A 27572-nucleotide genomic window follows, 5' to 3' on the forward strand; every position below is an offset into this window, starting at 1 on the left:
CATAGGCAGACATAGGAGCAGGTTGCTGAGAGCTAGGTAATAATCCTGACATGCTGTTCTCATTGTGGACTTGATGGAAGGGGGGGAAGCAATGGCTCCTTACGCCATCTAGATTCGTATTACCCATGTGGCACAAGGCCAGAATAAGTTCCTGCAGTTTGATTGACAGTCAATAGCATAGGCCAGTCAGATGCCTCATAGCCACAATGGGAACAGCAACTAGCACGCTCTGGGATTGCGGCTGGATTGCTTGCAGTTTACCTGACCTCGCACTAAAAGCTCACCTGCCTATAATTCAACTAAATTAGAACTGATGAGACAAATCCGACAGCAAAGCACTTGCGCTGACACCACGTGTGCTACAGAGTAGAGCACAGGACATTTGCTAAAATGGAAAAAAACCACCATGATGGTTTTTGTTCTGCTTCGCTGAACTGCAGGTAGTTCATCAAATTATATTTTTAAATATACACACTGTGATATATACAAAACCATGACATAATGTTATCCTTTAAGAAATGCTGCATGTGTGTGGATTTGTCCCTCTCCAGTCAACTGGTCCTTAGTAATCTCCTTCACAGTAGGAATTTGTATGCTTTTTAAAAGGGATTTTACTACCACCATGGCAAAACCATGTATAGAGACCCCTAGTTTCTTCAGTTGGTGTAGGTTAGTGCAGCTCCACTGTAATCAGCTGTGGATCTGACCCCCCTATATCCTGGATTTCAGACTAACAGCACACAAGAGAAGTTACACCCCCCCGCCCACACACAAAGTCCCTGAACCTTATCAAAATCTGCAAAAGATAAAAGCACTGCTTAGTGCTGGACATGAACACCCCCCCGGTTTCCAGAGCAGTTGGTTCTTGTCTCTGGAATGGTCCAAACCAACATTCCAGTTCCAAATCCCTCTCCAAATTTTGCAGCTGTGACCCCTTTTTATAGTACTGGTAAAGGGCAAAAAACATATGATTCAACGCCAGAGCGGATGCCGGCTCTAAAACATCCACCTGCTGTCAAAAGCTTAACTGCTGGCAGGATATGACAACATCTGTAAAGTATGTATTAAGGAGAACTCCATAGCCCCAATTACTGCTAATGAGTCCGTTTCATACAGGCCTTCACCCCTGTGCTGAAAATTTGGCAGCCAAGTGGAGCCTTGCTTCTACCTGGCGCACGTCTACATATTTTACAAGGAAAGGGAAGATCAGTCTCTGAAGACAATAAAACAAGAACAGTTCTGCAGCTGTACTGTTACATGCATAGACTTATTTCTCTCCAAATGAGATCTAGCTGCCAAAACCATGCCCTCCCCTCCCACCAGTTTCTATGATTCTATGATTACAATAAAATAAAATTTCAGCCAGTCCTGAAATAAAACATTTGGGGTTTTGTTTTTTAGATTCGGTGTTTTTTTCTAGCCATCCCCCATCCCTCCCAAGATCCTGCCTTTGCTTACCACTGAGGTTGGCGGCTTTGATTATCTGAGACATAGCAGCATGGGGAAACAAATGCTCACTGAAACAGAGTAACTTGCCTGCTCAGTTACAGCAAGGTACGGCTGTCTGTGCAGGAAGAGAACTTTGCAATCTTGAGAATAAATTCAGGGTTTTGTTCATACCAATCACAGAGCATGTTAAGCTATGGACTAAAAGTATAACGGGCTAAAACACTGCAGCTTGCTCACATTGGAAAACTAGTATGCTGTACATGCTGTATTACAGACTAGATGTTAACTAGCCCTCTGAAGCCATGTAATGGCCTTACCCTAACCATTGTTCCAAAATCTCAGTATTTGTGGCACTGACACCATGTTGATGGGCATGGTATAAATACCAATGGACAGATCATGCTTAATGGCATATCGTATAGGGGGAGGGATGGGGTCAGAATGAGTCAAAATCACAGGAGGTTACAACATTCAGAATTGGGTTAGGTTTACTCTAGCATTTGAAGCTGAAATTTAAGATTAATCGGGTCTAAGATTCTGATTTTATGGCCCTGAACTCTTGCAATTTGTTTTCCTGGAATTTCAGCCCAGTTGGCAGAAGTCTTGCGAGATCAGTTCTTCCTGTGAGATCTCTGGATGCACTGGGCCCCATTTATTCCAGACCTGAAAGATAGGCCACTTGGCCTAAGTTGGACTGAGACTCTGACCTGGAATTAAAACTATGGAGAACAGGATTAGGGGTCTGGGGCTTTTAGTCATCTTGCCATTCCGGCCCAAATCAGCTTTGAAGTATTGGTTTCGGCTTCTCTCTGTGGATGAGTGAAACATTCAAAGCAGGGAATAATGGAGTTGTCCACAAAATTGTGTGTAAGCCAGTTGCTGCGGTGCCACCCACAAGCATGTTGGCCCACTGTGTGCTAACGAGCCCTTACGGGCCCAGGCACTTCCATCTGTGCATGCAAACATATTTTTCCATGCACAGTGGGAAGCCATCCTTTGGGAAGTTGGCTCAATACATCTACATCTGAATTTCATTTGTGTGCGTATTTTGAGCAACATAAATCCACAGCTCCTTGAACTGTTGGTAATAATCGCATCATAGAAGCCTCAGTTTATAAAACCTTCTAAATTTAGGAAAATGTATATTTTTTTCAAATATTTTTCTTCTTTGCTTATTTAGAAATAAATGGTGCTGAACTGTAGGGATCTGTCTTGCTCTGGGATGACCTATGGGATTTTCCCTACAACTTGGAGAAAAAATAGTGCTTGACAAATGTGGAAACACACTCTCCCATCCCATGAGCAATGTTCTGATGTGGGATTATGCAATGCATTACAACAATAAAGGGACTTACCTGTGCATAGCTACCTTCTGTGCCTACTTCTCCAATGCAACTGACTCGTTTTACATTCACAATTATTTCCAACCCAAACATATTCAGTACTAATTACACTGAATGACTGACTTCAAGTGCCTGTTTGAGCCCCGTTGAAGGCAGCTGGGGTTTTGTGTTTGACTTATGATTTGGTATTTGCTCTCCTTAATTTAAATCGTGAACCCTCTGGAGCTGGGATCACATTTCATTATGTGTTGGTAAGAGTGCCTACTGCAATGCGGCCCCGATCCGGATTGATGACCTCTAAGCACTATCCCTGTATAAACAGTTTAAACTAAGCCATAATAAATTAATAAATAATAGTAACGAGAGAGATTGTGGAAAATCTCTCTTTTCAAGAAACAGATCTTTCGTCATTTCAAACTCCTTTCCCCCTCTATTCTTGTAGGTGTGTGTCCTTCGCCATGGGTCATTGTCCCACATTGTAAAAGCTAGTTGCATGCAACTGTCCCTTGGGAGGTTGAAAGCCAGTCCACAGAAAGGCCGATAGAATAGGAAAGCAGAGCTGCATGAGGCTTTTGAATGAAACGTGCTCAGCGTAGGATTTTGTTACATACTCAGTACTCAGCCCCGAGATGATGAGGCTGGTGAATTTTCAGTGAACCTGAGCCAGCTGTAGAATGAGCCAGGTTCAAGTTACAGATTCAAATGGAGATTGTGCATGAAGCTAGAATGGCTGCAAAATGTGCCTGATTTTGCTCATAGTCCCTTGTTGTTTTGGGGATTTGTCAGTCCCCAGCCTCAGAGAGAATCCCATGTGGGATGTGAGTCTCGTGAATCAAAACACAAAAAAAGGTTCCCGTAATGCAGAAATGAATTATATTTGTAGATCAGATTACCAACTCACTTCAGGGACCCTTTGGAGAATGGCTGTGGGATTGGTAACACAACCACTGTCAGGGATTTATTTATTTTGTTTAAATAAGACAGCTATAAATTTTAGGCCCACCAAATCCTGTGGCTCCTTGCATGGAAGGGCCAAAACACTGGCAGTGCTTTATTTCTTACTGTATTGGGGAGGATTGGGATGTTGGGAGCCCCTGTGTAACTCTGGATGAGGCCCCAAGCAGCAGTGTCGACACCGTGACAATGGATGGGGCGAGCCATCCAAGCTTGGATCCAGGGGACTAGGCAGACTTAGACTCAGGTGGCTTGTCTGAGCTGCCACTACCCATGCAGCAATACCCACCCTGCTATTTTTAGCATGCTAGCTTGTGCAGAGCTAGCTCCAGTCTGTCTACTGACACTGGAAATCACACTTGCCAGATGCAGCATAAACACACCCGCAGGGTTCAGTGGCTGGGCTATGCGGGTGTTTGGTGTTATAAGGGAGGGGATTCAGTTCCCGCAACAGTCCTATAAGGTCCTCTACAAACAGCCCTTGTATTGGGTTTTTCAAAGGGAACCAGAATTATAGCCTCAGCAACAGAAATATGAGACTATCAAATAATCTAGCAAAGGCTTCCCTGCAGCTAAGCTCTTCAGGGAATTCCGAGCTGATCTCGCAGTCTTTGCACACTGCACACCTCTGATTTGCACCTTTAGTGGCTCCCAGAGTGAGCTGCTGCTGCACAGCATCTTGTGTTGAAAAGTGAAGACAACACACAGAAATCCAAATTTATCGCCAGGGTTTCCTCCCAACATTACTCACATGGACGAGCTGCTCCTGAGTGTCATATTCCTTTACGCATCCTTCCCAGTGACAATTTGTCTCATAAATAACTTCAGGCTCCTGTTTACATTCATCCTTATCCAGATCTTCTTTCAGGTCTGTCAGATGCTCCTGTAATACAGCGTATTGTATAAAGTGAGTGTGTTTCATCTGAATTCCTTGGTCCCTTGTAGATTTCAGGGCAGGTATTAGTTGATCAGAAAGGAAAGAACAACCCATTCTAACAATGTATCTATCATTCTTGATGATCATGAAATACTAAGTTTAAAAGGGTCTTTCAGTTAGGGATCTGTCTGAGGAAATCAGTGCTAGTGACACACCAATCTTAATAGGTTGGGGGGGGCTGATTTAGATAAATACCCACATCTTTGGATTTCCAGTGCTTCCTGCTAGATCAGACATACCACGAGGAAAGAGTCTAGAGTCTATCACATTTATATGCCCACAGTTACTATAGGGTAACACTATTATCCACCTTTACAGAGAGACTAAGTGACTCACCACAGTAAGTCTCAGACAGAGCAAGAAATTGAAATAAGCTCTTCTGAATCCCTGGCTAGCCCCCTACCCACTGGACCATCCTTTTCTTGTCAGTATTTTGTTTCTTTTGCTACCTGGCTCTGTCCGGATGGAATAAGAAAATGGGAAGGGAAAATAGACACTGAATCTTTTCAAACCATTAAGAAGGTTTGTTTTAGTCTTCTTTGATCCACACACACCTGTCCTGCCTCTACAATGGTAGGTAGTAATAATAATACTACTTAGCATTTATAGAGTGGTTTACATCCTTAGAGCACTTTACAGGCATGAGCTAATTAATATTCAAAACATTCCAGGGAGGTAGGTAAATATTGCGATACCCATTTTACTGATGGGAAAACCAAGGCAGAGAGTTTAAGTAACTTGACCTAGACCACACATTGAGTCACTGTCAGAGTAGGTCAGGAATTTCTGGTTCTTGTTCTATGCTTAGTCCTCTAGCATGATCTAGCCAAATGAACTTATGGTTGCGAGTCTTCCAAGTTCTAATCCTGACTTCAAGTTGCTTATACCGCTCCGTGCCTCAGTTTCCCCATCTCTAGACGAGGGAAATAATATTTTCCTATCTTTCTGGGACATTATGGGATTGAACATTTTGCAGTTTGCAAAACAGCTGTACGGTTTGCAAAGTGATTTAAACACCTAAAGCACTATGTCAATGCAAATGATTATAATTAAGAGGTAATGAAGATTTAACGCATAGCAGCCATGTGTGTCGCAGTCACTTCCAGCCCGACACCGAGTGGTGCTACACAGTCTGTTCTCATTGGAACGTGAGAATCAGACGGAACTATTTACTAGGGAACATAACGCTACAGGAAACTACAGTACCAAGTGCTACTTCTCATTGACTTCAGTGCAGCAGGCTCTATGGGCATGTGTGTGTATACATGCTAATGTGTACATATGCAGGCAGGCTGGCCATGCTTTTGCTTGGTCTTATCTCTTCAGCTCTTAACACCAGCAAACCACGTTCACCAGGATAAACAGTGCAACGGAAACTTGCCACAAAGATCCTCATCCTTCGGAATTTCATAAATTCACAGTCTCCAAGGCCAGAAGGGACCATCGTGATCATCTAGTCTGACCTCCTGTATAACCCAGGCCTCAGAACTTCCCCACAATAATTCTTAGAGCATTAAACCATAGCAAGTTAAATGGGAGCCGCAAATCCACCAAGCTACAGGAGTTTTTTATCCAGAAAGAGAATTTTTGTATGTGATTTAAATCAAACACGGACCTGACCCAACCGCCCTAAAAATGAATCCTCCAGTTCTTTGGCTGTGTGCAGTTTAGGCCCATCTCTAGCTAAAATGAGCCTGCTGCACAGATCTCAGCTCTGCAGAAAGTTTTCACTTACGAGAAGAAACAGAGGGGCTGAATGTAACTGGTTCAAACTGAAACCAAAGCCAGAAGCTTCCAATTACTTCTGCTCAGGTAAAAAAAAAAAAAAAAAAAAAAAGAAGTCCTCTTCACACTTCTCTGCATCCTCTACCATAGAAAGAGTGAAGAGCAGCAAAACTAACTGGAGGGGGACAAAGAAGCAAATCTACAGTCAGGCCCTGTTTGAATAGGGAGGAACAAACATTCAGCAATGTAAGTGGGGAAGGGAATGCTGACGGTGATGGGCATCAAAAAGCTTGATCCTGCAGCTCCCCATACAGGCACTGGGGTTCAGGGAATGTCAAACTGGCAACAGAATGGCAGGATTGGGCCATTTGCATTGTAGAGTTAAATAAAATGGAGAGGCCAAATCCTGAATTCCTCACTGTGTTCTTGGACCATCTTTGAACTCTTCTTTATCCATTTTTCCCACACCTGCTATAGCATTTTCTTCCCTCTCATGCCTTCAGCATGGAACACTCTGCCGTCAGGCCACCACCCTCTCCCCTTTCAAACCTCTTCTTAAGACTCCCTAGAGTCTTACGATGATTAACCAGTTAAAGATTGCACAGAGCTTGGCAGGTGCGAAGTGCTACATAAAAGCTCAAGTATTATTATTAAATCAGCTGTCATGATATCACATGCCAGGTGTGACGTTTATGTACCTTTTTTACAATTCAGGCATGGAGAGTTTTGTTTTAATTAGCCCTTGATTGTTCTTTTGAAAAGGCTGCTCTGATGACAGTAAATCGCTGCAAGTTACTCAACGATTTCTCCGGGGGAGGTAGAATCTTTAAAACATATAACAGAGGCCTGTACAAAATCAGAGATGGAAAAGTTTGACTTTTGGCAGTGCTGAATACCTATAGCTTCCACTAATTTCCGGTGGAGTTGTGGGAAGAGCTGGTCAGAAATTTTCTGTCTTAATGTTTTTTTTTTCCCCCTTCAGAAAAATGCAGTTTCTGCCAAAAGCAGTTTTTGCTGCAAGTTTTTGATTTTCTATCAGGAAAACTGAAATGAAATAGTTCAGTTCAGGTCAGGTCGACCCAAATAAAAATATTGCAGTTTGTCCAATCGAATCTAAACATTTCGTTTTGGGTCAGTCAGACAGTGATCTGTGACTGCCTGAACTGCCTTGGCACCTCGTCTCCCCATTCTTATCTACTGGCTGGGCTCCTTGACTGGACTACCTGTGTACTGCTGCCTCCCCTGTGGTTCAACCACTGAAGAGCATTATGGGAGTTCCATGATTGCAGTGCATGATGGTAAACGTAATCCAGCTGGGGAGACTGGCCCATAGAGAGGAGTTGGGGCATGAGGCGCCCTAGCCACAACTCCAGTGAGGCACTACAACAGTTCAGGTAGATGCTGGTCAATGTTGAATTGAAACAAAAGGCAACATTTCCGAATCAACGTGCTTTGTAGTGATAGACTCAAGGAGCTCAATCTATTTAGCTTAACAAAGAGAAGATTAAGGGGTGACTTGATTACAGTCTATATGCATCTAGATGGGGAACAAATATTTAATAGAGGGCTCTTCAATCTAGTGGACAAAGCTGTAACATGATCCAATGGCTGGAAGGTCAAGCTAGACAAATTCTGATTGCAAATAAGTCATACATGTTTAATGATGAGAATAATTAACAATTGAAACAATTTATCAAGGTTTGTGATGGCATCACTGAATTTTTAAATCAAGAGTGGATGTTTTTCTAAAAGACATACTCTAGGAATTATTTTGGGGAAGTTATGAGGCCTGTGTTACATAGGAAGTCAGACCAGATGATCACAGTGGTCATCTCTTGCCTGGGAATCTATCTTTTCTTTCAGCAAAAAAAAATATTTCAATTTTTTATTCTGATTGGCTTATCAACAAATGTCAAAATATCAGAATTTCTTCAGGATGGAAATTCCAATTATCAATGAGCGCTCGTTGTGAGTGCTCAGACCTGCTGAAAACACGTCCCTACTGTATTGAGTTATCTAACTCTTTTCCTTCTGCTAAGACAGGACTGCCTCCCTACAAGGTATTTCTAATACTTTGTCCAATCAGTTTTTAAATGTTTTGAGCCATGGAGCCTTCACTTCTCTTGGAAGATTGATCCACGATCTGCTCATCAGGAACTATTTCCAAATATCCCCCTACATTTTCCTTTTGTTAATTTCATTCCATTACTCTGATTTAAATCTCCTTGCATCACTCTATATTAGTGGTTTTCAAATGGGATACGCGAGAAAAACCTGTAATGGCAGACAACGCATTTTATCTAGTAAGACTTGGCAATCTAATCATAGGTATATTATGACTCTATCTCAGAGGGGAGTATGCGGTAGAGTATATTATTTGGAAAGGGGTATGCAGCCTAAAAAGTATGAAAACCACTGCTCTCCATAATTCCTCTCTCTTTTGGGGTACTTATTTCATTCCCAAGACATTGTGGGTCAGAGAATAAGAAAAGTACATGAACACAATTGCCTGGGCCATCCCCATGATTCTGTAAATGTGGTCACTGGTACGGGGCCCGCACTTCTCAAAATCGGTATATAATTAAAGAAGGACTGTGCCAGTGAATGTGCAGTAGTCTCTCCCAGGGCCCATCCAGTACATATGCTTGGGAAGGCAGAAAACTTCTTTCAGCTCTCTTTCTCATTTACTACAAGAAATAAATATGCGGCCTTATTAACCGAGGGAGGGGGGGGACAGATTGGTTTTTTAGGTCATGTGCATTCTGCTGTTGTGTGTTGTTGCACTCCTAAACTCGAAGCTCAAGAGAGATGCCTCTTTACCCTAATAGTGCTGACTACAGCATGTTTGTCTTTCCCTGATATGCTATCTTCATCAATTTTACCAGCCCCCAGATGATTGCACAAGTGGCTGTCCCCATGCATCATGATGAAACCTGCTTCTGAACTAGTGCAGAAAGAGGAATTTGTCATCAACTCTTCTGTTCACTTGACAATAACACAGCCTAATGTTTCATGAAAATGAAGTGCCCAGAGCACTCCTGATAGTTTACAGGTGTGATAAAGGACAGTCAGATGGATACTGTCAGCCATTAAACAGTTTGCAATAGCAGAGCTCTGAAAAGAAAACAAAGGTCTGTGGTCCCTTCTCAGTGTCAAGTGTTGTGTCACTGACATAAAGAATGATGCTATGAGCAATTCCTTACTGAGTAGAGAAGAAGCTTTCTACCTACATGCAAGACTTTCTTGTAATCTATGTTTGCTTTGAGACATCAGTACTGCTTGCTTTGCACTGGAGAAGAGTCAAGCATAATTTTTAAAAGTTGCCAACACTGAATAGTCTATCCTCCTCTCTTTTTTTCTGGGCAATGCACCAGGAATCTAGCTCCCAAGAACCCATATCATGGTCTCCTCAGTCAATCACAGAAACCCTGCTCCTGTACCTTGTTGGGTCTCTTTATTTGAGATCAGCTCAGCTGCCCTGTAAACTTTGATGCCTTGTTACCAATTGCAGAGAAACAGGATGTGAATATTGTTCCCAAAGATGATGCAGACCCATCAGCTCACTGCATAAGGTCGACAGGACAATTTGTGCCAAGCGGGTTGGTTACCTGTGTGGCTGGGGAAGCTGGTGGCAAACCTTCAACTTCAGTCTTGACTTTGCTGCGTTTGTTAATTACTGGGTTGACTGTGCTGCTCACGGCTGACTCGCTGCTCTGCTTGTTCTAGGAAAGAAAAATTGGGGGTAATGTGGCATCAGGAGGCGAAGGAAAAATGAGGCAAAGCAGCCTCATAACGCCATAACAGTTTATGGCAAACTGGTGTGGAAAAAAACCTCTGAGCTGGTTCTTGGGGCCACCTGCCCAGGACATAGACATAGTGCTGACTGTCTACACAGGGTGACTTTTCCCTATTTGGCGTGTGGAAGAGTCAGAGACAGAGAGAGAGAAAATAAAGGAAAGAAGGAAGGTGGAAAAAAGCAGTTGTGCATATTTACTGATGCCATTCCCCTCTCAACCACTGCTTCAGTTTCAGATCTATTGAGACCCTGTCAAATGTAGCAATTTGTTGCTTAACACCCACACTGCCTCTCCTTCATCCCAAGGACAAACCATGTTTTTTTCCTCCAAACAAGATGAAATATCATCTTAAGAAACTTAATATTTTCTATATTCTGGTTTAATGGGTTATTTCCTTCATACTGTGTGTGTGTACATGAGAAAGGGTGGATATATCTGGCTGTGCTCTTGAAAAAAATAAAAGCGGCTGAAAGAGAAAAAGGACAATGTGACACACACAAAAACACAACAATCAATTAAATCAGAATATTAAAACTGTAATTACATTGCTGTTAATTACTCAAGATCTGTACAGTAACTTATTTAAACAGCCAACCACATTATTTTGGTAGTCAGTTTGTTAGGGATGAAACAAAGCAGAAGAAAACAAAACCAGACAAATAACCCTTCAGTAACAAACCAGAGTGTGCAGTCCAGCACCCATGAGATACTCCAGAATAATAAACCAATCGGAACAGTCCACTCCAGAATGATAAAATACAATAGCAAACTGAAATGGGTATGTAATGGGGTGAAATACGTCATTTGGTAATGACACAATTGTAGTTTAAACTTCCAAGTACTGGGAGTAAGAAGTAAAAATGATTTAAAATATGCCATGTATACTCACTAATATCCAGATGGTATGTGTATTCAGGGTATACATACGTTTGGTGCCTGGACCTGTTCATCTATTGTGTATGGCTAATTTTGAAAAGTGAGCCCACAAGTTTGTAAAACTGACAATAAAATCAATGCAATTTACACCTAGACCAACAGCCCGTTTGACAAATGTCTTTCCAATGTCATTTGAAAAGGGGGGAGTTAAAAATTCCTCTAGAATGGGTTTCTAAAATGAAAAACAGACAGTCTCTTCTTTAAACACAAAAGGGAAATTGGGCTCTGATGTGGCCATCAGTTCTAAGATATTTTGTTTTCTGTGTCTTAGCAAACATAACGAGGGAAAGAATACGGTGGTTTAAAAACATCTGCATGATTCACAACATTAGTAGAGGAGCTGGTCAATTAATGGAAAAGCAGATGAATAGACTACTTCAATTTGATTGACTGCTCTTATGCTGCAATATAGCGACGCGCGTAAGCATGTGCTTAAGTCCCACTGACTTTAATGGAACCTAAGAACTTAGGTGTTTCACTGATAGGTATACACTTATACATATGCATAAGAGCTTTACTGAATCAAGGTCCTAGGAGATCATAATATGCTATTTGCGAATATACACACAGCTGCTTGACAGTCACAAAAATGCCTTATAATTGCATCTGATGTTTGCTATTCACTATTTGTCTTTCTCCTGTTGAAAAGTTTCATCCTCCAGTCAGGCAGCAGAAAATATAACATGACCAATCACATGAATAAGAGAGTCACCATGAACAATATGGGTGAAATCCTGGCCCTACTGAAATCAATGGGAATTTTGCCATCAATGGGGCTAGGTTTCACCCTAAGTGGACTACTTGTAACTCATCCGTGAGTCTTTGCTCCCCGCTAGACCACATTTACAGAATTATGAGACTGCTTGAAACCCTGGAGGGACACCCACAACTTGCACTGCTGAACACTGGATAACTTAAACCAAGAAAAATCCTGAATGCATTTTATTTTTGCTCAGATTTTCAGATGCGCTGAGCACCCACAACTCTTAACTAAAGTCAACGAGAGCTGCAGGTGCTCAGAACCTCTGAAAATTAGGCCCTATTTGATCAACTCTAATGGAAATGCTTTTTCAAATGCAGCTAAATTTTACTGCGTGGCTGTACTAAACACATCACATTATCTGAGCTGGCTCCTACCTGATTAGAGTCAGAGATGCAACTGTTGTTATTACTGATCTGAGCAGGAGCTGGGTTGATAGAGATAACTGCCATGTGTTGTCGTGGAGGAAACGTGGGGGATGGCTGGATCAAAGGAGGGGTATGTCCAAATGCTGAGCTCAAGCCTCTCTGCTGATTCAGGATCTGCTGGTAAGTCACTGGGTTAATGGGATGGGGGAAGCTGAATGCTGGACTGCAATAAATATACAAACAGAGGAGGAAAAATTACAAGGAGAAGTTATTTTTTAAAAAGAGTTAAAACCCTGGATAATGATTGCTTAGAACAAGGACAGAACTTCCTGCTGATTATGGGAAAGAGGATAAGGTAGAAAAAACAGATTTTCTTTAATCTTCCAAAATACTGTGGAATGTTTTTTTTACATGGATATTATTGGTCTCATCTGTACTTTGTCTTTATGGACCCCTTTTATTCACACACAATACTGCTAGAGATTCCCTTTTTTATGGTGTTCGAAAACAGTGGATGACAAGAGGGGAAAAACACACACATCTTGCTTTGCAACAATGCAAGGTTTATCCAGGTAGACCTCTTCTGCAGCTTCCCAAACTTGTGGCTACCTATCCTTAATACAGAAGTGAAGGCGGCTGGCTCCCCGGACACAAATTGCAGCAGGAACATTTAACAATCAATTTCACATATTTAAAACATATGAAATTTACCCTGCATTCAGGTGAGTTGGACGATGGCTCAGGGGACTACTAAAACATGTAATCTTTCTTCTGCAGGTCTCTGGTTCAACCTGAATCTAGGTCACTCATAACCAGACATCATTACTATCTAATGGCTATTTGGTTGCCAATGTCATTTCAGACCAGAAGGTAGTAGACACGGTATCCATGCCATAAAATCTATCATCAGAACTGCCAGCTTTGTTGGTAGTGTTCTTCTAATTCCGCTGCTGTGAATTTGGCACCTTAGGCTGATCCAATGAACACTTATGCACATGTAACTTTACTCACATGTGCAAAATTACCACAGGCACAAGTAGTTGCAGGACTGAGCCTTAATATTCATATTTTTATTTTAAATAACAAAATTGACTATGCAATGAAGGCTGCTTCTATTCGAAACCAACTAATGACAACATAACCAAAAGGCAAAGGGCAAAAGTTAAAAAGCCCTCCTAGCTAAATAAATGTTAATAGTTAATGACATACTAAGAGCTGAGGACAGGTTGCAGATTTAAAAATTCTTGAGATTTAAGATATGCCTTGTAAAATACATATTAAGTGGTTCTGAATTTATTATTGTTATTGTTGTAATGCCTACAGGCCACTAGTCAAAGATCACAACCTCATTGTGCTAAGCAGCATATACAAATATAATGAAAAGATAGTTCCTGCTCCAAACAGTTTACAGTGTAAGTATAAGAGAAAAGATTTCAGGTGAATACAATAGACAAGGAGAACTCATGGGAACAGTGGGACAATTATGACTAGTAGTTAAAATCTTGAGGTTTCCTAAAGACAGAATTATATTAGAAATACTTCAAAAATTTTACAAGTGATGCTACCTGACAAAGCAACCTTTCAATTAATGTAACAATTACCAATAGAAATGTCTAACTTTTTACTAAAAATATGATCAATCACTTTTCAGGAGTGAATATCCTCTATAATCTCTTGCATTTCTTCCTAGGTATCTATAATGACATTATTAATGGAAAAAAAATTACTTAACACCTCAGCAGTAAAAATAATAATTCTACAGTGTGAAACCTGCCTTAAGCAACCACTCAGGGAACTGACAAAATTTTTTTCTTTAAGGGAAGTGTTTTCTAATTAAAGATGGAACAGAATTTTACTCCAGGGCCTAGATTTTTAAAAATCAATGTTTAACGTTAGGCTCTTAAGTCTATACAGGAATTAATTTTTAAAAATCTTGGCCAATACAGTAGGGGATACTTTGGTGGTGGTCTTCTAATAAGGCCAGTCAAACCATTCACAGCAAACATTTTAGTAGATGAATTTAGTCTTTCTTCTGCTTGCAAAGGGCATGAATATATTATTATTATTATTAGAAATGTGGCACCCAGTATGCCCTCCCAGAAAAAATATATACACTCTAAAGTACCATCAGATCCACCATTGCAGAAAATGTAGATTAGCCTCCCACATGCATGAAGTCAAAGAGCGGTTTCATTTTAATACACAACGCAGACCCAAGGTACATTTTTGGAACAAGATTCCATAAATCCTAGATGGCCAGAACTTAAAAAGTTTCTTTTCTACAGCTTTCGTTCAGACAATGGGATAATTATATAGGCATAATATCAAAGAAATAAAAGTCTAAATGGAGCCGTTCAAACTGCTTTACCTTATCGCCCCTGCAGATAAATGGCCATAGGAGCCACTAGCAGCAGAACTACTTCTGGAGTTATTAATATAAGCCACCAGGGAGTTAGGGGAGGTCCTGATCATTGTCTGAAGATCAATGCTAGCATCAGACAGCGGGGATATGGAGAGAGCTCGCTTTCTGCTTAATCTTGGAGTAACCCTTGGGCTTGAAAATCTTGACACTGTAGGAAAGGAAAAAAAATTGTGCCTAGTTAGACAAAAGCAGGCTTTACTTGTTTCAGTTTTTACAGGAAGAATAAATGAAAGCAGTTAACAGCAGAGTACCTTGCCATGTAACATTTATTTTAACTTAGTGGGAGTGTGGATTTGATCTGGGAACATGTGGAACAGTTGCACACTTTTAAGGACACACACTCTATCTGTGACTCACACACATTACAGAAAATTTCTTAGACTGCCTCAGAAAGAACAATTCATTTTGTTGCCTTTGCAAGCCACTTTTGTGAAAGAGAAGAAGCAGGACTCAGGTGCTATGACTATAAAGGGAATTCTTTATTGAAGCTGCTGAACTCAGATGGAACCTTTTGTTTTGCTTGCTTTTCTAACGCTCAAACGCTTAATTCCACCATACAACGTCTTCTGAAGGCTCAGATTCAGCAAGATACATAAGGATGTGATTAACTTTAAGCATGTGAATAATCCCATTTAGGTTGAGGAGGTAGCTTCCTGAACAAGGGCCTATAAACCTTTAGCATGGTTTATCACTTTCTCACTTGCACCGCTTCTATCCTGGGATCACTTCAGTGGCTTCATCAGTGCAAGGGAGAGAAACATCAGGCCACCAGTTTCTTAAACAAACAGGGCCCCAATCCTGCACATGCTCTTTGTAAGGGGCTCCTGGGATCTGACTGAAAGTCCACTTACATCGATTCGAGTCTTTCCATTGACTTACATGGATTTTGGATGAGGCCCTTGTTGCATTAGCAAGGAGTGCAGGATCAGCTGTCTAGTTTGGGGCAGGGACAATCTTCTTGCTGTGTGTTTGTACAGCACCTAGCCCAAATGGGGATCCGATCCGTAACGGGGCTCCTAGGTGCTTACACAGTACACAGCACAAAGAAATAACTTACCAGCAATAGGAAATCTTTTATTCGGTTTGATTTCCTAAAAAGAAGATAAAGTGCCGATTGCCAGAGTTTTCACTGAAGGGCGAGTAACAAGCTGCTCATTAACTAGAGGAACTGGGATAAACATGAGACTCTGAAGGACCCATTTTTAATTAATGTTAACTCAAATAATTAACGGATTTATTTATTCCTTCATTCTTTAGTTACAGATATGTGCTGTAAGGTTACAGAAGATACACTTTCCAAACGGAGAGGTTTTCAATGCTTGCTTCGAGGTCCCAGCTGCACACAATGTAAACTATGGAACTACTTTTTACAGACATCTCCAAAATTATATGCCCCAAATTTTACATTAGAAGGGACTGCTTGGCTAACAGGGACGGTAATCAGACATGATGCCCTGTGCATCTCATCTTTAGTAGAGCTGGCTGGAAAACGGGGGAGGGGATAATCATGATTTCACTCCCCAATTTTTCAATGACATTTTGAAATATCTGACCAGCTCTAATCACTAGTTCAGACCCAAGTGATGTGAGTGTTGGTTAAAAAAATGTTCTCATATGACAGTGGTTTGGAGACCTATGTTTGGAGACCTATGTTAAGGGGAGAGGTGTAGAGAGCGTCTCGGGTCCCCTTGAATACACTTGTAGACCTGGGTGATGGGCAAGGTTTAAGAACCAAGAATGATAGAAGTACAGCCTGGGGATGGAGACTGCACTACACTGATCCCTAGGTCCCCCTCCAAGCTTAGAGGTGGATGTAGGGGAAGCTGCTATCTTTGCTGTCAGTCCTTGGATGGCAAACCGCGGGCTTCAGTCTCGGGGGCTGTCAATCAGCACCTTTCACCAGCACTAAGTTAACTTCAAATTAAAAAGGGAAAAGCCCTTGAAGATGACTCTGAACACGGTGATTTTCAATGACATAGTGGTAAGAGAACTGAACTGGAATAGCACCACATCAAAGCAGAGGGAGAATCTTAGAAATTGTGTACGTGCGTTTGTCTGGGGAAAGAACGGAAATGAAACGAGCACAAGCACAATGCTGAGCATCCAGTTAATGAATGAGGTGAGATTCCAGGAGCCTAGAAAGTAAATGAAGAGTTCTAAGAAAAGCAATTTGACAGGTCAGCCACAAAGTGCAGACTCCTACCCTCCGAAAGGGCCTGCCGAGCCTGGACTCTATTAACAATTGTCAGTCAAACAGGCATGAAGTCATTTCCAACTTCCCTGCTTTTGGTTGTAGGAGTCTGAAATAAATGGAGAGCTGATACTGGACTAATTTGGACTCTCCCAACACTTAGGTGTGTTAGTGATTGGAACATGCAACTTCAAAGGGCGAATTCTGCCCGTACTCACACCATCTGTAAATCAACAGGGCTGCACAGGTTGTAGTCAGGGCAGAATTTGTGTATGAGCTCTGCAAAATATTAGAGGATCATATCCAAATGTTTGACTGAGGCCTAGCTCCATTTGGAACTGTTGGTCCCTCTGAAAGCGGTGGGAGCAGCATATATATTGTAGCAGGTCTCCAATTTTTCTAGGGTTTTATGTTTAGAACATGCCACCGCCATGTAAGCCAAAATGACTACCTGCTAGGCTCCTGCTAGCCTGCTACTAGGCCCATGTGTCAAATCCAATCAGCATTCAATACCTGCATTTCCAGTCCTCTTTCTCAGTAGGTGTGAGTGCAGTGTTACAAATTCTTTCTTTTCCAGCAGCAGTCTTTCCTGAGCCCCCACCTCGCAGGGGGCTTGTGAGGATAAATTCATTAAAGACTGTGAGACTCTCAGATACTACAACCATGGTAATGTGGGCCATATAAGTTTCTAAAATAGTTAGGCAGAGGCTCTTGCTTTTCCACACCTGCCTCTCCTTGGGGCTAGGGCATCAATGGGGACCGATGACTATTTATGTAGTGCCAAATGTGTGTCAGGCACTTCATAGACAAATACGAGAACAGGGTCCCTACCTTGCAGACAACGCATAGATGAGGGGTGCTGAGATGGGATGTAGCAAAAAGCAAGGGACAGAGCAATGATGTAGCTAATGTGTTTTGCTGGTTCCATGATGCGTGTTAGCTCTTAAAAGTTGGTCATTCAATTAACCCTTCCCTTGAGATGTGTAGTAGGATTTCACTTCCCTTTGATCTAGTGCCCCTACTGTTATGTATCTACGTATTCATATACATCGCACCTCAGCATCTAAGCACTTAACAATACATGGATTTTATGCTCACAACACGCCGGTGTGAGAGGGAAGCTCTGTGACTATCCTCATTTTACAGATGGGGAACTGAAGCACAGGTAGATTAAGTGATTTTCTCAGGGTCACACTGGAAGTCTATAGTTGGGCCAGTAATGAAACCCAGGTCTCTTGAGCCTCAAACCAGAATCCAATTCATTAGACCACCCCTGCTACTACCACTCAGATGCATAACAAGTATTTGGATTGACTTTTGACAACTCCTTTCTGCACTTCCATTTCACTGCATTTCCCAATCACAAGGTGAAACTACAGCTTTATTGTGGCTAATGTTATGCAACCAAGAGACCCAACAAAACTCAGTGTTGCCAGCTTCCGTGATATTATTGCCAATTTCAAAATCTTGGGAGTTTTACTTCGAACATCTGCTCCTGGAAATATGAGATTGGATTTTGTTTTTACAAAAGTAAGTTTCTAGCCCTCATGGTTGTAAAGAAAAGCTTAATTTGACTCAAAAGCAAACCTAAAGTCTCAAAAACCAGGAGACAAACATAAAGAACCCAAAACATTTGAAAAAAATCTCATGAGTGATAAGACAATCTCATGATTTTTTTTTTTTTGGGGGGGGGGGGGGGGACTCTTGATTTTTGAATGGTTGCAGTTGGCTACACTGAGACTCACTCTTGACAGTAGTTAGTGCCAACTAAGTGACAAGTTGGGGATGGAAGGCAGTTTAAATATGCAAATACATTATGGATGCAACGTTTACTGGAAAAGGCAAGTCTGCTAATAGCAATAAAACACTGCAGGATTTGTGCAGACCCATCTGAAAAGTCAAGTCTGCCATGATGCTGCTATTCCTGAGCTGATGAGGAGAAATTAAAAAATAAACTACACAAGCAGTGATTGGCCAGAACCAAAAAGTCAGCCCCAAACATTGCCAAGCTTTGGATATGGATCTCAAACATCGCAGATGTCCCTTAAAACTTGGACTTGAACAGAAACCCTGCATCCAAACAACTCCAAACTTTAGGAATGTTCCAATCTGGATTCAGATCAGAACCTTGAAGCTGGGGCCTATCTCTAACATAAAATAAAATTTGAAATGTCTTATGTTAACATTTTGTGTTTACAGATAGGCCCCAGCCCCAAAGTTCTGATCTGGATCCAGATTAGAACATTCCTAAAGTTTGAGGTTGTTTAGATCCAAAGTTAATTACACGCATGTAGAAATTGGAGACAGCATAGTCAAATAGCTAGAGCATTGGACTGGGACTCCTATTCCCATTTCTGCTATTGATCTACTGTGTGACCTCAGGCAAGTCACTCCATGCCTCTGCTTCCTCTCCATCATTTGCCTTGTCTGTTTAGATTGTAAGCATTTGGGGGTAAGGGTTGTCTTTACAGGTGTTTGTACTGCACCTAGCACATCAGGCTCTACTCTGTTAGTGCCTCTAGGTGCTACTATACTACAAATGATATCTAGCTAGATATAGACACCGTTTTCTGCATTTGCATTCCCACAGTCTTCTATTCCTCTAACAGAAGGAAGCAGGCCACATTTGACAGTCATATTTATCTCTGTTACTCCCACACCTCAAGGGAGATCTGTTTATTAATGTGCCACTTCCCTTGATAAATGACTAAATAGAAAGAAAAGCCTTGTACTCATTTCTCGCTGCTCCTTCCAATGATTTATGTCCACAGTGCCGGTTCAGCCATCGGTCCCCATTAATCTGTAGAGGGAAGAAGTCCTGATGTCCAACAGAAGCTCTGGTTTTATTGGTGCAACCATCTAGCACACCCTCCACTGCACGTAGGTCAATTCTTTTTCTCCCTGTGTAAAATTCTTCTGGAAGCTGTCAAATTCTGCAAGCTGGGCTGGGACTTTTCCAGCACAAATCAAGTAATATGCATTTTATTAGTGTCTGCTCTAATTTAGATCTTCCAGGCACTGTGGGATGTGTAAAGTGTTTTGATAGAGAATCTATGAGGTTTACACTAGGGTCTCTCCGATATGATGGGTTTTCACACATAGCTTTGACCGCAAATCATGTTACAGACGAATGATTCCTCTTCCAGTGCAGATAGCAACACAAAGTACCCAAGAAGGAAGAAGGCTATGGAATATAAAGTTTGCTTTACTACACGGAAAATAAGCAGTAACACCAGGAGGAGAAAAAAATCTATCCATGATTATTATCCAAAGCAGGTGATCCAAAGCACCATGGTCATTGTTAATAATACTAACCTGCATCACTTTCCGCTCCGGGTGCATGGCACATTTCTTGGACCTTGCCTTTGCTAATATAAACACATAGCAACACGTATGTTTAACAACAACAACAAAACACCACAGACTCTACTGAAACCAGCCACTTCACTCCATACGCTTCTGCTTCTGGAGAGAACATTAAAGAACAAGCAACACATGATAGAGATGTAGTCACATTGCACTACTGGAAGGCACTCAGATCTTCGGTAATGAGCACGGTAGAGAAACCTATAGAGTATAGAATAGAATAATACTGTTGGCCTGACCTAATCCCTTAACGCACCACAGGCTATTATTAGATGATCAACAGCAAGACAAATAATAATGAAAAGACACCATTGGTCAGGTTTGTCTGTGGAAACTGAACGTGGGACTTCTAAATGTAAAAGCTGAGTCTCTACTTCCCTGAGTCAAAGGTCCAGCATGTGCCCATGACACCTTTCAAATGAGAATCTCAAAGAACTTTCCAGATACTAATTAAGCCTCATGATACCCTGTGAGGCAGATAAATATTGCACCCATTTTTCGAACACCTAGACAGAAAGGCAGGGAATATTTCAATGGGAAGGCCACCTCCTGCACCCACGCCTCCTGATGGCTTCACAGCCCTAGGAAAGCTGCCCCCACTATAATTTTCCATCTTGGTTCCTCAATAATTCAAAATAGGCTTGGGTGTAACCACAAGGACCCTTCTTGGGATCTGGTTTATTGATATAAAATTAACTCCAAAAATAAAGTTTCTCGCCCCCTCAGGCTGCCGTTATGCACAGCCCCTCATCCCTGAGGACCTGTCTTCCTGCTCTCTCACTAGTCTCACTCCCAAGTTCCTCTGCTGGAGTCTACTTGCTCCCAGCAGCCTCTGTCTCCCTGAGAACGCTCTCTCTCTGCGGGGCCTGCAGCTTGGCATCTTCCTGCTGCTCTGTACAGGGGCCAGATGATCCTTGCTCAGGTATGTCTGCTTAGTAACTAGGGTTCATTGACCCCGGGCCTCTAGCCCTGAAGGAGCAAGCCACCCTGTAACAGGCAGTTGCAATGAATTTTCCTATTCTGAAATTGTCAAAATGTCGCATTCAAAATCTGAAAAAGTCTCACGGGATAGGGAAAAACATTTCCCACTCAGCTGTATTAAAAAGTGATATTTCTACGGCCAGACTGCCAGTCAATGGCAAAGTGAGACTATCCCAAGAGATGCGACACCCAGTCAGCTGCTCTAATCACTAGGTAACACTCCCACCCAACTAAGCACATAGTATTCCGAGCAGAGGTGGTCTTGTTTCTTTAAGAAAAAAGCCGGTCCCTCCTGTGTCAGAGTTGTTGAACTGGCGCTTGTTCTACCACTTCTACTTCAGCTGGAGCTAAAGCCCATTAAAGACAATGGGAGGCTTTCCATTGAGCGTGATGGTCTTTGCATGAGGGACTAAATATTCACTGAACAGCCTCTCGTTCACACAGGCTGGAAAATTTTGGCCTTTATTTTTCAATTAATTTCCCTCTCCCAAACTCACAATGCACTTGGTTTTTTGAAAAAAAAAAAAAAACCTCATGGCTTGATCCTGATTGGTGCTGAGAACTAAAGGTGCTGACTACCCCTCAAGACTCAGGCCCAAAGTACATGAGAATGAGGAGCTCACTTTTTTGTTAAAGTCAGAAAGACTTTATTACACCTATCTTAGAACTCAAAAATGCGTCAACCTTTCTCTCTCTATATATATACTCTAGCAGTCTGCTATGAAGAACAGGACATTTTAAGCCAGAAGAATTCCCCATACCCTTCACCCAGAAAATTCAAACTGCGAGTTTTGAATGGAATGGGTGTGGGAGTTGAACTAGAGGTTGCACCCTTGATTATGGACCTTTGTTATGGAATTATGGAGGGCATCCACAGTAAGGTTAATAAAAACTTTACTTCACTCCCTAAGAATGGCCTTACTGGGTCAGACCAATGGTTCATTTAGCCTAGTATCCTGTCTTCCAAAAGTGGCTAGTGCCACTATGCTTCAGAGGGAATGAACAGAACAGGCAATTATTGAGTAATCCAGCTCCTGTTGTCTGGTCCCAGCATCTGACAGTGAGAGATTTAGGGACACCCAGAGCAAGGAGTTGTGTCCCTGACTATGTTGACTAATAGCCATCAATGGACCTTTTCTGCATGAATGAACCTAATTCTTTTTTGAAACTAGTCATACTTTTGGCCTTCACAACATCCCCTGGCAATGAGTTCCACAGGTTCATTGGCACTGTGTGAAGAAGTACTTCTTTTTGTTAGTTGTAAACCTGCTGCCTATTAATTTCATTGGGTGATCCCTGGTTGTTGTGTTATATGAAGAGGTAAATAACATTTCCTTATTCACTTTCTCCATACCATTCATGATTCTTTTTTCTAAAATGAGCAGTCCCAGTCTTTTTAATCTCTCCTTATATAGAAACTGTTCCAGATCCCTAATCATTTTTGTTTCCCTTTTCTGTACTTTTTTCCAACTCTAATATATCTTTTATGAGATGTGGCAACCAGAACTGCATGCAGTATTCAAGGTGTGAGTGTACCATGACTTTATATACTGGCATTATATTTTCTCTCTTATTATCTGTCTCTTTTCTAATTGCTCCTAACATTCTGTTAACTGTTTTGACCGCCCTGCACATTGAGTGGATGTTTTCAGAGAACTATCCATGATGATTCCAAGATCTCTTTCTTGAGTGGTAACAATTTATTTAGATTCCATCATTTTGTATGTATAGTTAGGATTATGTTTTCCAGTGTGCATTACTTTGCATTTATCAATATTGAATTTCATCTACCATTTTCTTGCCCACTTACCCAGTTTTGAAAGTAATATTATATCATCTGCAGACTCTTCCAACTCACTGCTTATCCTTTATTCCAGGTCATTTATGAATATGTTGAACAGCACAGGTCCCAGTACAGATCCTTGGGGGACACCGTTATTTACCTCTGTTTACTGTGAAGACTGATCATTTATTCCTACCCTTGTATCCTGTCTTTTATCCAATTACTGATCCACAAGGCCTTTTTTCTTATCCCAGGACTACTTACTTTGCTTAAGAGCCTTTGGTGAGAGACCTTGTCAAAGGATTTTTGAAGGTCCAAGTTCACTATATTGACTGGATCACCCTGATTCACATGTTTGTTGCCAGTTGCAAAGAATTCTAATAGATTGGTGAAGCATGATTTCCCTTTACAAAAGCCATGTTGACTCTTCCCCAACATATCATGGTCATCTCTGAGTCTGATAATTCTGTTCTTTACTATAATTTCAACCAATTTGACTGGTACTGAATTTAGGTTTATTGGCCTGTAATGCCAGGATGGCCTCTGGAACTTTTTGTAAAAATCAGCACTCCATTAACTATTCACCAGTCACCTGATAATAGGCTGATTTAAGTGATAGGCTACATACCACAGTTATTTGGGCATAAGCTTTTATGGGCAGAAACCCTGACGAAGTGGGTTTCTGCCCATAAAAGCTTATGCCCAAATACGTTTGTTAGTCTTTAAGATGCCACAGAACTCTCACTCTTTGGTTAAAAACAGACTAACACGACTACCCCTCTGGAACTCATACCATAGTTAATAGTTCTGCAATTCCATATTTCAGTTTCTTCAGAACTCTTGGGTGAATACCATCTGGTCCTGGTGACACATTAATGTTTAACTTATCAATTTGTTCCAAAACCTCTTCTACTGACACCTCAATCTAGGACAGTTCCTCAGATTTGTCACCTAAATAAAACAGATCATTGCAGAGGATGTGAGGGAGATACCCACACCTGAAGACCAAGTGCAAAAATTCTTCACAATGGCTTTGTCTTCCTTGAGTGCTCCATAAGCAACTCAATCATCCAGTGAGCAGGCTTCCTGCTTCTGATGAACTTAAAATATTTTACTGTTACTTTTTGTATCTTGCTAGCAGTTCTTCAAATTCTTTTTTGACATGTCTAATTATACTTTTACACTTGACTTTCCCGAGAATACGCTCGTTTCTATTTTTCCTCTATATACTGCCCCCAGGCTGTCTGTGTACGTCACATGTTGTACAAAAAATGTATTTTAGCAATGGTTTAGAGTGTTTTAACAAGAACTCATTGGGCCTACTTTTTATATCCTTCCACACATATAGCCAGACACCCCCATTATCATGAGCCCAACCTCTTTAGAGATTAGAGAATAAATATAACTCACTTATTTTAAACCTTTAAGAATTACCAGAAAGAGCTTTTTGGAACATACAAACAGCCTTTGAAATGACTTTAAAGTCAGATGCCTCAGGATCTTCACGGGCTAAAAGCAAGTGCTGTGTATCCCACTTGAAAGCTGTGATTCTCCATGTTCCAAATGGTATAAATATCCTACTCCTAGATTAGCAGGGTTCTGAGACTGGACCTTACACTTCTCACTGGGCCAGGATTAAATACTGTCCCATCCTAGGCATTAGGTCAATTTAAATCTGGAAGGAAATTCAAGATTTGTGAGTAAAGAGGGAAATATTTATTTGGCAGTTTATTACATTGTGCTGCAATTTATCACACACGTAGGTTCTCTCTTTTATCCACAAATCTGGCATTTCTTCCTAAATATAGACTGGCTCAAGAAAGACATTTCAGTGACAAGTTTAAGGTTCAGTCTCAGTTTAAGGTTCAGTCACATAACCCTGACAATTTTATACACCCACACACGTGCTGCTTTGGGATGTTATATGGATACTACAGGAAGCAGTTTTTACAAAGAAGGATTTAAGTCTTCCTTGCAGTGTTGGAAGTGGAAACAATACAGCCCAGTTTAAAGTAATCACATGGTGATTAGTTGCGAAGTCCTTTATGTATTAATGTACCTTGGAATATCTAACTGCCCCCCCTGAACTGACCCTAGAAGTAAACTTCTCCAAGCACCGTGACCGTAAGAGCGTGCAGGACATCCAGTAGGTATCACAACTGCAGACTGCATCTTTAAAGACAACTGTGTGCTGCAATCTAAGTAGTAGACAAAGAACTTGAAGAATCAATTTATCAAGAGGCAGCCACATAATGTACATGATATACAGATGTTTTACACTCCCTCCCTTCCAAATCACGGCCATAACCACTACTTTTTCTGTGTTTCTTCTCTCAAAACCTAAAATAAATATAGTCTTATCAAAGCCAGCACTCTAATGGCTGATGGCCAAAAAAAGAGAAAGAAAATTCTCTTCACAGGGCAGAGAAGGATCCCTCCAGGTTCTCCAATTAAACCCAGGGGCAGTAACATCATCATAAAAAGGGGTTTTTGCTTGCCATAAGACAATCCCCTTACCAAGAAGCAGCCAGCTGCAAACAGGCTCAGAATAACTGGTTCCTTATTCCCTTCTTGCCCTCTATTACAGCATCACAAACCTTACTTGGACTGGAGCAGATGCTGGACATTTATTCAGATACCAGGTGCTGTTTTGGGACCCTTACTTTTTCATTCCCTGGGGATCTATAGGCTTTACAGTTCAAGGAATTCTAAAGTTTCTGTAAGATCCTTGGTGAAAAACAAGACCCCATTCTTCTATACCTAGTCCACAAGGTAACTGTTTAAAACCTGCATATATTCACTGGATTCTTTAGCAACCTGAATTCAGGAGGATTCCAGACAAAGCACTTACAGGATGCTGTTGTGTTCTCTCTGTTTTGCACATTTTTTTCTGGGCAGGAAAAAAGGGTTGCTGGCTTTTCTTAGAGTCTCACACTGAAATCACACTTTTATGTAGGGTGCAATTAAAAGCAATGACATTAAAGACAAGCTCTGCACGCAGCCACAACTACTACATTATTTATTCAGCAGGCCTGAGTTCTATTCCAAGCTCTGCCACTGGCATTCATTCAGATCCACACCCTCTGGATTTACCTCCTTGCCCTTGTACTCCATCGCCCTGAGATACAGAAAGGTAAATCCAGAGAGGAAGGTCTAGAAGACAGACTCAGACAATGGTGGAAACCTCCATAAACCAATAGTCTCCAAGGCCAGCCCCTTGGAAAGATATCAGAATGGAAAGACATCAAAATGGTGCTAAGCTTTTGATTTACACTGACAGCATCTTGGAAATTTTAAGGCTGGATCCTGGCATTCTTACTCTGCACTTGACTTTAGAGGTTCAGCTTGGATGGAGACCTTCAAATGACACAACCGGACCAAGAAACATTTTGTTTTCACAGTCATAGCTCCTAACGATTAGGCAATCCATGGTGTAAACCTAAGCCTGGACTAGGGTTTTAGCTACTGGTATAGTTGCCTCAGTGCAAACCCTACTGTAGACTTGTTGCACTGGTGCAGCTCACTCTAGTTTGAAGCCCATTTTTGAACCTCCAACTGAATGTTTACAAGAGTCTGAAACTGGGGGAAACTGCACCATTTTCCTGCGTCTCAGTCCAGCTACAGCGGGGTGATGAAAAACACCAGTGTAGACAAGCCCTCAGTCATCTAGGGATCATCCCAGAGGTTTAATGAAAGGAACTGGAAGGCCCCAGAGAAGAGTGTGTGAAAGAACTACCTCAGGCAGCTGTCTCACTTCCAAATGAGCCTTCAAATGTTCAGATGGAGGTGTTAAAATGGGTTCCCCTTCCCAGCAGAGTACCTGCTCCAGGTGCCACGATAGCCAGGGCAGGAGAGGTTTTCTGCTTCAAACGTACATTTCCAAACTTTTTTTTTTTCACTTTAACACAGAAACTTTGTGTTGTTGTACCCTGTTGTGTAATATTGTCATGTACTGTTTAACAGCTGCTGTGCTCCAGCCTAGAGTCGGCTGCACTTCATGGGTGAGTGAAGTGATTCTTGTAAAGTTTTTAAGGCAACCTGGGGAGCTTTTGGAAGGAAAGGCGCTCTACGAATGTAAGATTTTATTCCAATGGCACGTCCACATTTAATGTGTGCTAATGATATTCCTGCATCAGAAGAACGTCCTGTTTTATTATTAAACAATCTGCTTAAGTACTTACATGGTCACTTATTTAAAATAAATTATCGGAATAATCTGTTAAACAGAAAAGGAGTAGTGGTTCAGCTTCTTACATCATCATTTCAGAATGAGCCACTTCACTCCATGTTTTGACGACACGCAATCCCCTCATCGTGTGTACCACAGAAACCAAGCCTCTGTTATCAGGCAGACTGCTGAGCTAAAGACAGCCTTTCAAACCAGCCTGCAGAATGTGAACTATGTAATATAGCCATTGCCAACGCCTTTTTACAGGGATTAGGCCCCAGTTTAGTTAAGTACTAAGCATGTGCTTAAGTCCCATTGACTTCAAGCACGTTCTGAAGTCCTTTGTTGAATCAGGGCCGTCATTTGCAGCCAGACCCAACCTCACTGATAGT

At 41.5% G+C, this 27572-nt stretch overlaps 1 protein-coding gene across 1 annotated transcript in view; it reads right to left on the reverse strand.

Moving 5' to 3' along the window:
- Positions 1-27572, reverse strand: part of GLI2 (GLI family zinc finger 2) — a 248298-nt gene that overhangs the window by 16858 nt on the left and 203868 nt on the right. Inside the window, exons 6-9 of the mRNA XM_067549660.1 lie at positions 14638-14839; positions 12279-12492; positions 10017-10130; positions 4498-4629 (exon numbers count right to left, since the gene is read on the reverse strand). Of these exons, the coding sequence (XP_067405761.1) occupies positions 4498-4629; positions 10017-10130; positions 12279-12492; positions 14638-14839 (662 nt within the window). The remainder of the gene's footprint in view (positions 1-4497; positions 4630-10016; positions 10131-12278; positions 12493-14637; positions 14840-27572) is intronic.

The sequence above is a fragment of the Emydura macquarii genome, unplaced genomic scaffold (assembly GCF_026122565.2).
Source record: "Emydura macquarii macquarii isolate MOO-44397 ecotype Brisbane River unplaced genomic scaffold, CSIRO-AGI_Emac_v2 contig_1253, whole genome shotgun sequence".
Lineage (NCBI taxonomy): Eukaryota > Metazoa > Chordata > Testudines > Chelidae > Emydura > Emydura macquarii.